Genomic DNA, 12,876 nt, shown 5'->3' with positions numbered 1-12,876 from the left:
GTTATTTTTCAAGAATAACCTTTTTTATATTCATATTCTCATTTTTCTTCAATTTCATTTCTTTTATACTTAATTTTTATCCCATACTTATTAACTTCTTTTCTCCATTATAACTCCTATACTATCCTTAAATATCGATCCTTTTATTTTAATACTATTTATATATTCCTCTCTTCCAACATACAATTTTTGATTATATAAAATATCATCTAAAAAAATTTCAATTTCAATCTCCTGACTATTAAAAATAATAATTTCACATTGAAAAATTTTAGTCTAAATACCATATAATAATATTAATGGCTTTTTACACTCTATCACATCTTCTAATAAAATATATTTTATAATATATAAAAAAATAATTTTCATTTAATGATAAAAATACTTTAATATAATATCCGTAAATAAAAACATAAATTTAAATTAATTATTTATAAAACTTTAAATATAATTTTTATTCTATAAAAAATTTTCAAATTCTCCCCTTGCTCCTTTGCTCTACTCTTTTTAACTTCATTATTTTTTTTCTTTAATAAAATCTAACTTCTAATTAAGTGTTATTATTTGATTTGAAATATTCTCTTTCTCATTATAATCCAATAACTTCAATTTCTTAAGTAACTCATTCAAATCTTTATATAATGATACTATATTCTACTCATTTAATTCCATTATTATTTTTCAAACTTAAAAATAGAAAATTAACTTATATCTCTTAACATCTACTCCATACTTATTCTTCCTTTTGGATTTAATACTAATAATTTTTCTAATCATAAAATCTCTTCTTCAAAATCCTTTATTATTATTTTAAAATCTTTCCCCTATGTCTTTTCATACTCTATATAATTAGGTAACTTCTTAGCCTCTTCCCATCCATTATGTTCCGGTGTTCCTAATAATGAAAAAATTCTTCCTAACTAATCTATCTCTCCTGTACCTGGAAATAATGGATATCCTAATATTAATTCCCCTAATATACATCCAACTGATCATATATCTATACTAAAATCATAAACTTTACTTCCAAATAATAACTCAGGTGCTCTATACCATATTGTACATACATTCGGTGTCATTATATACATTTTATCCCTTATAAATTCATATCCTATTAACTTAGTTAATCCAAAATCACTTAATTTTAAATTATTAAATCCATCTAATAAAAAATTAGACGTCTTAATATCTCTATGTATTATAAATTTTTTATGTAAATAATTAACCACTTCTAATATCTATAAAAAATAAATTTTAATTAAATTTTTTCCTAATTTATTCTTTCTTATTATCTTCTCTAAATCCATCTCCATATATTCTAATACTAAATAAATGTTATATTCATCCTAAAATACATCATATAATTTTATTATATTAGGATGATTTAATTCCTTTAAAAATTTAATTTCTCTTATTGCTTCCTACGGTATCTCTCCATTTCCCATTAATTTAATTCTTTTTATTGCAACTATTTCCTTACCTATTATCTCTTTCATCTTTTCATCATTTACTTGTGCCTTATATATAACTCCTGATGCTCCTACTCCTAATGTATTAATTTTTATATATTTATCCATAATTATTTTTAAAAAATTTAAATAATTTTTAAAATAAAAGTTTGAAATATTTTTTAAAAAAATATTAAATTGATAAAAATATAATTTATTTAATCTTCTAATTCATAATAATCATCTTCTGTATAATAACCTTCACCTATAGCTGAATCTATTTCATCTTCATTATCATTAAAATAGCCTCTATTAACTTTTCCTAATAAATCTCTATCTGAAAATTTATTATCAATTCCTTCTCCGCAATCAAAAAATATAAAATGAAATAATAAATAATCTCTTTCTAATATTTCTAAGCAAATTTTATTCTAATCTATTCCCTAACTTTGTATAATATTTAACTAAATCATTTTACTTTCTTTTGATTCTTCTGTTACTTTAAAGTCTATATAAGTAGGTTCAAATATTTTAAAATTACTATCAGGACCTTTTATTATATAACCACATAATCTAAAATAATATCTTCTAGGAGGTAAAGATTTAACTTTAATTTTAATACCTAATCCAATCTATTCATTTTCTATAAATTTATTTAATGTCATAATTAACTAACATCCGTATACATCTTTAGACATACTTTCAAAATGACTTGTTGTTTTTCTTTCAAAAGATCACTATTTTATTTCTATACTTCTATAATTTCCCTATAAAGATTTTATTATTTTTTCATATTTTTCCAATTTTTTAGTTAATTCTTGGATCTAATTTTCCTATTTTTGTATATAATTTTTAGCTCTTTTTCTTAATTCTATTGCAGTTAATTTATTATTAATACATGAATTTTCATGTTTTACTATTTCTCTATACTATAACTAAGTCTAACAACCAAATATTTTATTTTTACAATTAACTATAGAATATGGGCATTTATTTTCATGTTCTTCATTCATACATATATTTTCATTACAATTATTTTTTCATAAATTTTTTATTATAGATTCTGCAATTATATTTCTTATAGGTTCATGTTTATTTAATATAACCTAACATGATGGACATAATGCATTTATATATTCTGTTAAATCTTCATAACAATTTTTGCAATAAATATGACCATTATTACATTGATATATTATTGCAGGTAATCTAAAACATAATAAACATTGAAATTCTTCTTTCTAAAATACAGCTTTACTTTTTATTTCATTTATTTTTACTTTTTTTATAAGTGTGTTTTTTCTATTCACCATTAAAAATATTTTTAAGTATTTATATTATAAAAAAAAATTATAAAAATATTTTTATATATATTTATTTTATAATATAAATATAAAATATTTTATTTTTTATTTTTATCATATGTCTAAGAAATATTATATTAATATTGATCAAAATGCAAATGTTTAGGAAGATATTCCAGATAATTATACAGATATATGAGACAAAAAAGTAAAGAATTGAAAAAATAATGATTTTTTAGATTATTATTGAGATTCTGAAGATTATTTTGAAGATTTACTTCTTCTTTTACTTAGAAATATTGAAAAATTAAGACAAATGAACTATATTAATTCAAATAAGAATTGAATCAATGAAATAGATGTCTTTAATATTGAAAATTTTATGAATAATATTGAAAGTCAGTGAAATAATAAAAATTTTTATATAGAAAATTTAACTTTATTTGCATATAATAACAAAAAGAAAACAATTAAAATTATTTTTGAAGAAAATGCAGAAGAGGAAGAAATAGAGAACAAATTATTGGAAACATTAAGATTAGCTTTTAAGTAGAAAGAAAATGAAAATTATGAAAAAAAGAAAAACATTTTAATTACTAATATGTTATCTGAATCAAAAATAGATGAAGAAATTTTCTTTAATTATGTTCCAAAATATTATGTTGATGATGGACATTATTATAATGAGAATAATATTTTTGAAAGATTAAATATGGATTCTTTATATTTAGAAAAATTAAATTCATATACTATTGTTGATAGTATAAAAGGTATTAAAAAAATAATTCGAACAGCAGAAAAAAGAAAAAAAAGTACAGATTTTAGTATTTTAAAAAAGAAAAACACGAACATAAATGTATTAGAGAAGGAAATAAAATCATTAATTAATAAAATTACTGAAAAAAATTATAATAAAATTATAAAAAATGTTATACAAATTACAAATAAATATTTAAAGACTAAGGAAGAACTTGAATATTTTTCCGATCTTATTTATAGTAGTTCTATTATGATACCTAAGTATACTATACTTTATTCTAAACTTATTTCGTCTATTTCTGATTGTATTATAAGTTTTGAAAATATTTCATTTAAAAAATTATTAATTGAAAAAATTAAAAATATGTTATTTAAATAGTTATTATTTAAAGATAATTAGGATGAAGATAATAGTTTTATTTTAGCATAGTTTAATGGTAATATTTCTTTATTATCTTATTTAGTTAATTATAATATTTTTGACATTAATATATTAATAGAGATTATTAATATTATATTAAATATTAATGAAATAGAATTAAATACAATTAATATATCAATTATAATAATATTTTATTAGATTTCTGGATATAAATTATTAAAAATTAAGGGAATAGATAAAATTAAAGAAGAATTAAATACTATTAAGGTATTAGTAGAGAAAAATAATGAATCTATTGATATTTACATTAAATTTAAAGTATTAGATTTAGAAGATGCTTTAAAAGTTAATAAATATCCATGGATTAAATTAAATATAGATATAGAATCAGTAAATGAAGATATAACATAGAAAGATTTAACATTAGATAATATTAATACATTAAAAGATATTATTTTTTCATTTATTTTAGATAAAAAGGAAATTTTTATTAACAAAATATAGATATAGAATTGATATGAAAATATTTTAGAAAAATAGGATTATGTTTTTTTATTAGAATTATTAAAAACATCTAAAGAGAATCAAAAATTATTTATTTCTAATATATTTAATTATTCATTAGATAAAAATGAGAAGGAAATGCAACAAATTCATTTTATATTAGGATATTGAATATATGATATAAAGTTAATAGATAAAAATATATTAGTTGAAAATTTTATAATACAATTAGAATTAATAGAGGAATTAAAATTAGATTATCCTAAAATTATTTTATATTTAACTAATATATTAAATATTTATATTTCATATTATCATTTTGATATAAAATATATTATTACAGATAATAATAAGATTATTATAGATTAGTTTAATTTTAATTAAGTTTTTTTTTTTAAACACAAATATTATGTTAATTAAAAAAATAATTTTTAATAATTTTAAAAGTTATAAAAATGTTTCAGAAATAGATTTTTATGAAAAAGGAATAAATCTTATTATAGGAAAAAATGGAAGTGGAAAAAGTAATATTATAGAATTAATTAAATTAATGTTTTATAGGTTTAATCTTACAGTAAAAGATAAAAGAAATATTTTTTTCAACAATAATTTAATTTTTGACAACAATTTTTTAAGTTCAAATATTAAGATAATTTTAGATGAATTTTCTTATGAGAGAAATATAGATCTTAACAATGACAATATTTTAATTAATAATAAGTGGGTTAAATATAAAGAAATTTAGAATAGAATTAATTCACATATTACAATTTTATCTTAGAATAAAATTAATTATTTTATTAATCTTATACCTAGGGAAAGATTAAATTTTTTAAAAAATATTTTAGGTTTAAATTTATATTAGAAATATAGAGAAAAGTCATTAATTTTATTGAATGAGAGTGAAAATAAGTGAGAAAATAATATTAACAATAATATAGGTTATATTAAGGAAAATATTAAAATTTTAGAATAGGAAAAAATAAAGTATGAAAATTATAAAAATTTATTAAAATAGAAAAAAAATTTAGAAAATTGTATTTACAATTTAGAGATAAATAAGATTAATAATAAAATTTTTGAAATTGAAAATAATTTAAAAAATAAATTAAATTTAAAGAATAAATTTTATAGAGAGTTAATAATAGAAAAGGAAGTAAAAAATAAATTAATTATAAAAAATAAAAAAATAGAAAATGAATTTAATATTATGATAAAAAAAACAAAAAAATAATAATTTAGAAAATGAAATTTTAAAATATAAAAAAATAATGATAGAAAATCTTCCGGTTATAGATATAAATTTTATAAAAAATAAAATTAATAAAATTAATAAAAAAATAAATTTTAATTATTCTAAGATAAAAAACAATAAAATAATTGAAGAAAAAAATAATTTAATAAAAAATAAAAAAATTTTATGAAATAGGATTAATTAGATAAAGTTAGAATTAAATGTTAATAATCAAAAGTTATCAAAATATAATAAATATTTAATAGGAAATAAAAATAATTTTAATATAATAAATTATTTTAAAAATAAAAAATAGGATTTTATTTTATTAATAGATATAATAAATGTAGATAATAAATTTTATAAAATTATTGAAAATTATTTAGGAAATAAATTATTCAATGTTATAGTAAAAAATAAAAAAAATAATTTTGAAAAAATAAAAAATGAAATTTTAAAAAATAATTTTTTTAGAGTAAAATTTATTTTAGAATTGCCTATAATTAATAATTTTGATTGCGATGAATTTTCTTTATTTAATTTTATTGATAATAATTCTTAGTATAGGTCGTTATTATATAAATTATTTTATAATGTTATTATAGTAGAAAATATTAATAATATTCAAAATAATAGCAATAATATATATGTTACATTAGATGGAGAAATTATTAGAAATAGTGGATTAATTTCTTATAGTAATTCTAATATTTTTTCTAGTTATAAAAATATTGAAAAAATAGAAAAAAATAATAAGGAATTAATTTTTAATAAAAATAATTTATTAGATGAACAAAATGAAATAATTTTAAAAATTGAAAATATTTCTAATATTTTAAATAAAATAGAAAAAGAAAATTTAATTATTAACAACAGATTAAAAATACTTTATATAGAAAAAGAATTTTTATTATTATAGGAACAAGCTATATATAAAGAGAATAAAGAAGATATTTCTTTATATAAAATAAAATTATTTTCATTATTAGAAAAATATTATAGTGAAAATAATTTAAATATTTTTAATGAAGAAAATAACAATAAGGATGAAATTATTTTAAAAAATGAAGAAAATAAAAAATTTATTAATGAAACAAAATAGAAAATAAATATTTTAGAACAATCTATATATAATATGGATATAGAAATTAATGTTTTATTAAATGAAAAATAGAAAAATCAAGAAAATATTAAAGATTTATTAAATAAAATAAAAGAATTAATGATAGATGAAGACAATATTTCTGTTTCTTCTTCTATAGAAGAACAAAATATAGAAATTTTAAATTTAAATTTAAGTAAAATAAATAAAGAATTAAAAAAATTTAATATAAATGAAAAAATATTTTTTCAATATGAAAATATTTCTAAATGATTATTTGAATTAGAAAATAATAATTTAAAATAGAAAGAAGGAAAAGAAATGATTTTACAATTACTTGAATGAAGTGATGATAGATATAAACAAGAATTAAATAATAAAATTATTTTAATTAATAATTATTTAAAAAATTATTGTTTAAAATTTAATTTAAATCCATTTTTATTAAAATATCAAAATAATGAAATTTTAATTAATAATAATATGTCATTAGGACAAGAATCATTAATTTCTATAGCTATTACTTTATCTATACAAAAAGTATTAGGATTTTCTTCTATTACTATATTAGATGAAGTTGACGCTAATTTAGACAGTGTATCAACTAATAAATTAATAGATATTTTATTAGAAAATCCTTCATAGTATATAATAACAACTTTTAAAACAGACTTTATACAAAAAGTTAATAAAATATTTTTAGTATAGAAAGAAAATGGTATAAGTAATATTAAAATAATAAATAAAGAAGACGCTTATAATATATTAAAAAATACTTAATCTATTTAAATTTTGAATATTTTCTAAATTTTCTTTTGCTCATATCTGCCCATTCTAATATTCATCTATTGTAACATTATAATATAAAGCAAAATGTTCATCATCTTTGATTATAATACTAGAAATATCATTACTTAAATTAAATCTTCCATCATAAGTTAATCCATTCTACATTATACAATGCTTCATACTACTACAATTAACAAATTGCCTTATATTATAAATAGAATTAGTAAAATCTACCTATATTAATTTTCCATTATTAAATGAAATTTTTCTTATATCTGAATTAACAAAACTTACATTAAATAAAAAACAATTATCCCAATTACTAAATCCAAAAATAATATTTTCAAATAATCCATTTGCTCTTAAATTTATTACATCTAATTTTAATTCTTCCAATGTTGATAATGCATATTCATTATTTCTAGTCTATACTTTCTTTAATAAATATCTTATATATTTTTTCTTAGTTCTAATATCATTTAATTTTGCTAATACAAATAACGTAAATAATGCTGAACTTGCTTCTGGTACTAAATCTATAAGTAAATGTAAAAAAAATTTATTTTTAATTATAATTGGATGTATTATTAATCCTGATAAAAATCCTAAAAGTACTATAAATTTATCTCTATTTATAAAATTATTAAAACTTAATTTTAATCCCATTTTACTTTGTGTTTTATTTTTACTTAAATTTAAAAAAGAATTTAATTAAAAAAGAAAACCTTTCAAAATAATAATGATTACGATAAAACATATAAGTTTATATAAAAATAATAATAATACTAATAAATACTCCCATAATATATCCAATTAATTATCCCAACTATAAATTATATATAAATTATAAAAATTAATTATAAAATAATAAATTTTCGTCCCTAAGATATCTACCTATATCACAAATATTGATACAAACAATACTTTTAGATGATGATATACTTTCAGTAACAATAAGTATTATCCCTATAGGTATATTCCAATTCTTACTATATACTAATGAAAGATAATTTTTCTATATATTAGAAGATGAAAATAAAATATCTTTACTATATAAATGTTCTCCCTATAAGAAATTCTTTTCAGATTCTTCCTTTATAATAATTTTTCTATTAACATAAGACTATAGAAAAATTAAACAAGTCATTTCAAAATAAAATTTATTCTTTTTAAAATAACCTATATATGTTCCTATATGTTTAATCTCCTTTTGATTAAAAATAGACGATAATTTCTTTATTTTAGTACTAACTTTATATAATTTATTTCCTATGATTTTATAATTAAAGGAAAGAATTTTTTTAATATAAGACTTGGCCACTATTAACTTTAAACTTTCCCTAAATTGATTCAACTCATTATTATTAATCAACCTCATTATTTTATATATTTTGTGCTTAATTAAATAAATATGGGATGTCTATTTTCTAAAAACCAAAATAGAATAGATAGAGGAAATTTTTCAAATAAATCTGTATCAGATGAATATATTATACTTGAAACAAATTTAAAAGGAACTCATTAGAATACTAGAGAAAAATTATCTAATTTAGTTACATAGTCTGATTATCCAAATACTCTCTCTGAGTTAAATAATAAGAAAAATTTATTTTTTGATGCTAAAATAGATAATAAAGAAGTATGATATGGAATAAAATCAGCATTGGAAGAAAAAAATATGGATACAGCTGATGCAATACTAGAAACTATGGGATTAAAACCTTATAAAATATTACAAGATAAAAGAATTGTTATTACAGCTGATAATTTGGGAAATTATTATGAAATACCTTTTTGATGCATATATACTATGCCTAATACAAATAAAAAATAGATTAAATCTAGAAGAAATACACTCAATAAAGGACAAAATATAATTAAAAAATTTAATGTAAGATTTGATATTTCTGATATTAATGATATAATCTTAGAAATATAGGGAAATAAAACTATTAAAGATTTAATAATTTTAATAAAAGAAAAATTACCAGAAAATATTAAAGAAGAAAATATTTATATATTATAGTTGGGAAAAATACATAAACCTTTTGACAATTTATCGGGATTAACTACAAATAGTTTGATATAGGTGTTTATATATAAAAATTAAATTTTATTTATTATTTTTATACTTCTTTTCTCATATAGTTTTATTTATTTTTTTAAGTATTGTAGAAAATTCTTTATCTTTTTCTATATTACTGTTATTAAATATACTTATATAGTTTTGTATTACTTCTAATTGTTTTTTACTTATAAAATTTATTGTATTTTGTATAACATAAGAGCCATATTTATCTTTTATAAGCAAATAAAAAATATTTTTATTATCTATTATATAATTGATTACAGATTGACAAGTATGAGTATCAAAATATGAATTCATATAAGCTTCTATTACATTTGAAGAGTATTTATTTAGTGCATAAATTGTAATTGAATCATTTTTAAATTTTAAATAAAAAATATCTTCATATTTCTTATATAAATTAGGAAAAAGAGTTCTTGAAGAATATAAATTCTCTAATGCGTATTGAAGAAGATAATTTCCTATAGGTGAAACTATAAGAGTATCAATACATTTTTCTATTTCTTGATATATAGAGATATAATTAGAGATAGCGAGTTTATGTGATATAATATTTTCCTTATCAAATAGATATACATTAAGTTTTATTATTAGTGTTTTTATAGTAAATATACCATGATGACTTAAAATTAAATGATCTAATTGATTTATAATAGTTTCTATTATATGAATAATTTCCAATATGTTATAAGTTTCTAATATATTAACAATAATGTAAGCGCTATTTATATTTTTAATTAAAATATTTATTCCTTTAATACTAAGATTTTCTAAAATAATATTTTTAAGAGACGGATATGTACTAGAAATTTTAATAAATTTTTGTATCACTCTTGTTGCTTGTTTATTTTGTGCTAAGAGAAGGAAATTATTTTTTTCAATTAATGTTAGTATAAGATTAAGAGAAGTAATATCATCTTTTTTTATTTCTATTATGATTTGAAGAAGATAATTACTGAATAGATCTGTTATTATTGTTGAGAAATTATCTATTATTTGTTTATAAATAAAGTTTATTATTTCTTGATCTTTCTATTCGAGAAGAATTGACTATAAAAAACGACTACCTTTCTAAGAGAACATATAGTCTGGCATATTTTTATTTAGAAATTCAAGAAGTTCTTCTTTAGTGAGAAATTGATTATCAATCTAATATTTCATGTTAAAATTTAAATTTATTTATTTTCTTTTTGTATAAACTGCAATTTCTAAACGTTCAATTTTTTCAAGAATAATTTCTATTTGTTTTTTAAGTGAAGAAATTATTTTTAGAGGATCTTCTATTGGGTTATTAGGTTCTGTATTAATTGAAACAGGGGTACCTTTTGTGCGCAATTCATCTATGTTATGTGCATGAGTACAAAAATTTTTTCATTGACAGGATGAGAGAGTTGAACACATAGTTGTTTTATATATATCAGGATGATATAAATATTCTACTAGAGTATGTGTAAATTTACATCTCTCTTTATTAGGGCACATATTTGGAGTGAGTCATTTGTCATTTTTTTTAACATATAAACAGGGAGTAGTTTCGTATATAAAATCATTTGGAGATCTTCTTTTATCATAATCTGTATGATAGAAGAAGCATTTCATATTTTTCTTACATTGAGCAGATTGGCAGGATGAAGTTTTATATTCTGAGTATACTTTTTGTAGGGAATATTTTATTTCGTCAGATTGTATTTGATTATTTGGATTATTTTCATTATTATAAGGATATTTAAAGGAAATATAGTAAGCTTTAGGTGTATCAATAGGATCAGAATCTTCATCATGTAATTTAAAGCATAGTATGGGTAATTTAAGGCAAGATTCTTTATTATTTTTAATACAGCAGAATTTAGTTTTATAAGTTAGGGGATGATATACAATTTCTTCTATAGTATGAGCAAATTTACAAAATTCTTTATCTTTACAGGATTTTCCTTTTTGGCATTTTTTAGGATAATAGGAATATAAAAAAATATTTTTTATATTATCATATTTTATGGATCTTCTAAGATTAGTTATATCATGGGAAAAAAGACAATTTTTATTAGTACAATTATTAATATCATCGCATATTTTAGTTAGATAATCTTGAATTATATCAATATAAGTTAAATTATCAACATTAGAACTATCATCTATTTCAATAAGATCATTTGTTTTATAAATAGAATCATCAATATTTTCTGAATAAAATTTGCCAAAGCTATCATTAAAGGGAGAATCAACTTTGGTTATATTATTGATAATATTATTGAAATTATTATGATTATCATTATTTTTAGGAGACATATTTAATTTTATGTATTTGGGTTAAAATAAAAAATAAGGATATAAAATGATACACGTGTAGATGATATATTATGATTTTATTACAAAAGACATATTAGATGGATATCCGAAAATATAAAGAGAAATATAATTTAAATTTAAGTAAAAAAGGGGAAATTTTTACTAAATAATTAAATTTTAATATAAACATGTATCTGCTGGGAGTCGAACCCAGTACTTTACGACCTTAACGTAACATGTTAACCGGCTCACTCCAGATACTTATGGGTTATTATGGTATGAATGGAATATGTATTAGAGAAGAGTTAGAATGTATTAGAGAAGGGAGAAGTACCAATAGTATGTATATTTGTATATGAAAACAGAGTAATAGGAGAGGGAAATAATATAGGTCATTGGCATGCTGAGTTCAATGCATGAGAGAATATTAAGGAAAAGAAATTAATTAAAGAATGTTATGTTTATATAACATGTGAACCATGTATTATGTGTATGAGTATGTTGAGATAGTTAGAAGTTAAGAGAGTAATATTTGGATGTTTAAATTATAGGTTTGGAGGAAGTAGATTTTTTAGTGTGAATATGTAGTATGAGGTTATATAGGATAATAAAATTAATTAGAGAAGTTTAGAATTATTGAGTGAATTTTATATTAAGGGAAATCCAAAGACTATATTTCGGAGATAAAATATTTTATATATTAAGACATAAATAAGAGAAAAACATATAAAATGTTAATTAAATATATGTGTATGATTTGATTTTTGATTTTTTATAAATGTATTTATGGGCTTGATCTTATAAAATATAATTTAGTTAATTAGATTGAGGAGATAAATGATATATTAATGGATTTTGAAAAATTAGAATAGGATATTCTTAAAATGAAGAATACGGATAAGATAAAATTATAGTTAGAAAAATTATAGTAGATAATAGGAAAGATAATAAAAGAATGTGAAAATCATGTTATAACTAA

At 18.3% G+C, this 12,876-nt stretch overlaps 1 protein-coding gene across 1 annotated transcript; it reads right to left on the bottom strand.

Moving 5' to 3' along the window:
* Positions 1-824: 824 nt before the first annotated feature.
* Positions 825-1,577, bottom strand: LOC125290188 (cyclin-dependent kinase D-2-like). Its single transcript, XM_048237117.1, is given in 1 exon segment — positions 825-1,577. A coding segment is annotated over 1 exon segment (753 nt).
* Between the last annotated feature and the right edge of the window lie 11,299 nt (positions 1,578-12,876).

The sequence above is a fragment of the Alosa alosa genome, unplaced genomic scaffold (assembly GCF_017589495.1).
Source record: "Alosa alosa isolate M-15738 ecotype Scorff River unplaced genomic scaffold, AALO_Geno_1.1 AALO_1.0_unplaced_2, whole genome shotgun sequence".
NCBI classification, from domain to species: domain Eukaryota; kingdom Metazoa; phylum Chordata; class Actinopteri; order Clupeiformes; family Clupeidae; genus Alosa; species Alosa alosa.
This window is presented reverse-complemented; position numbering and strand designations above follow the sequence as displayed.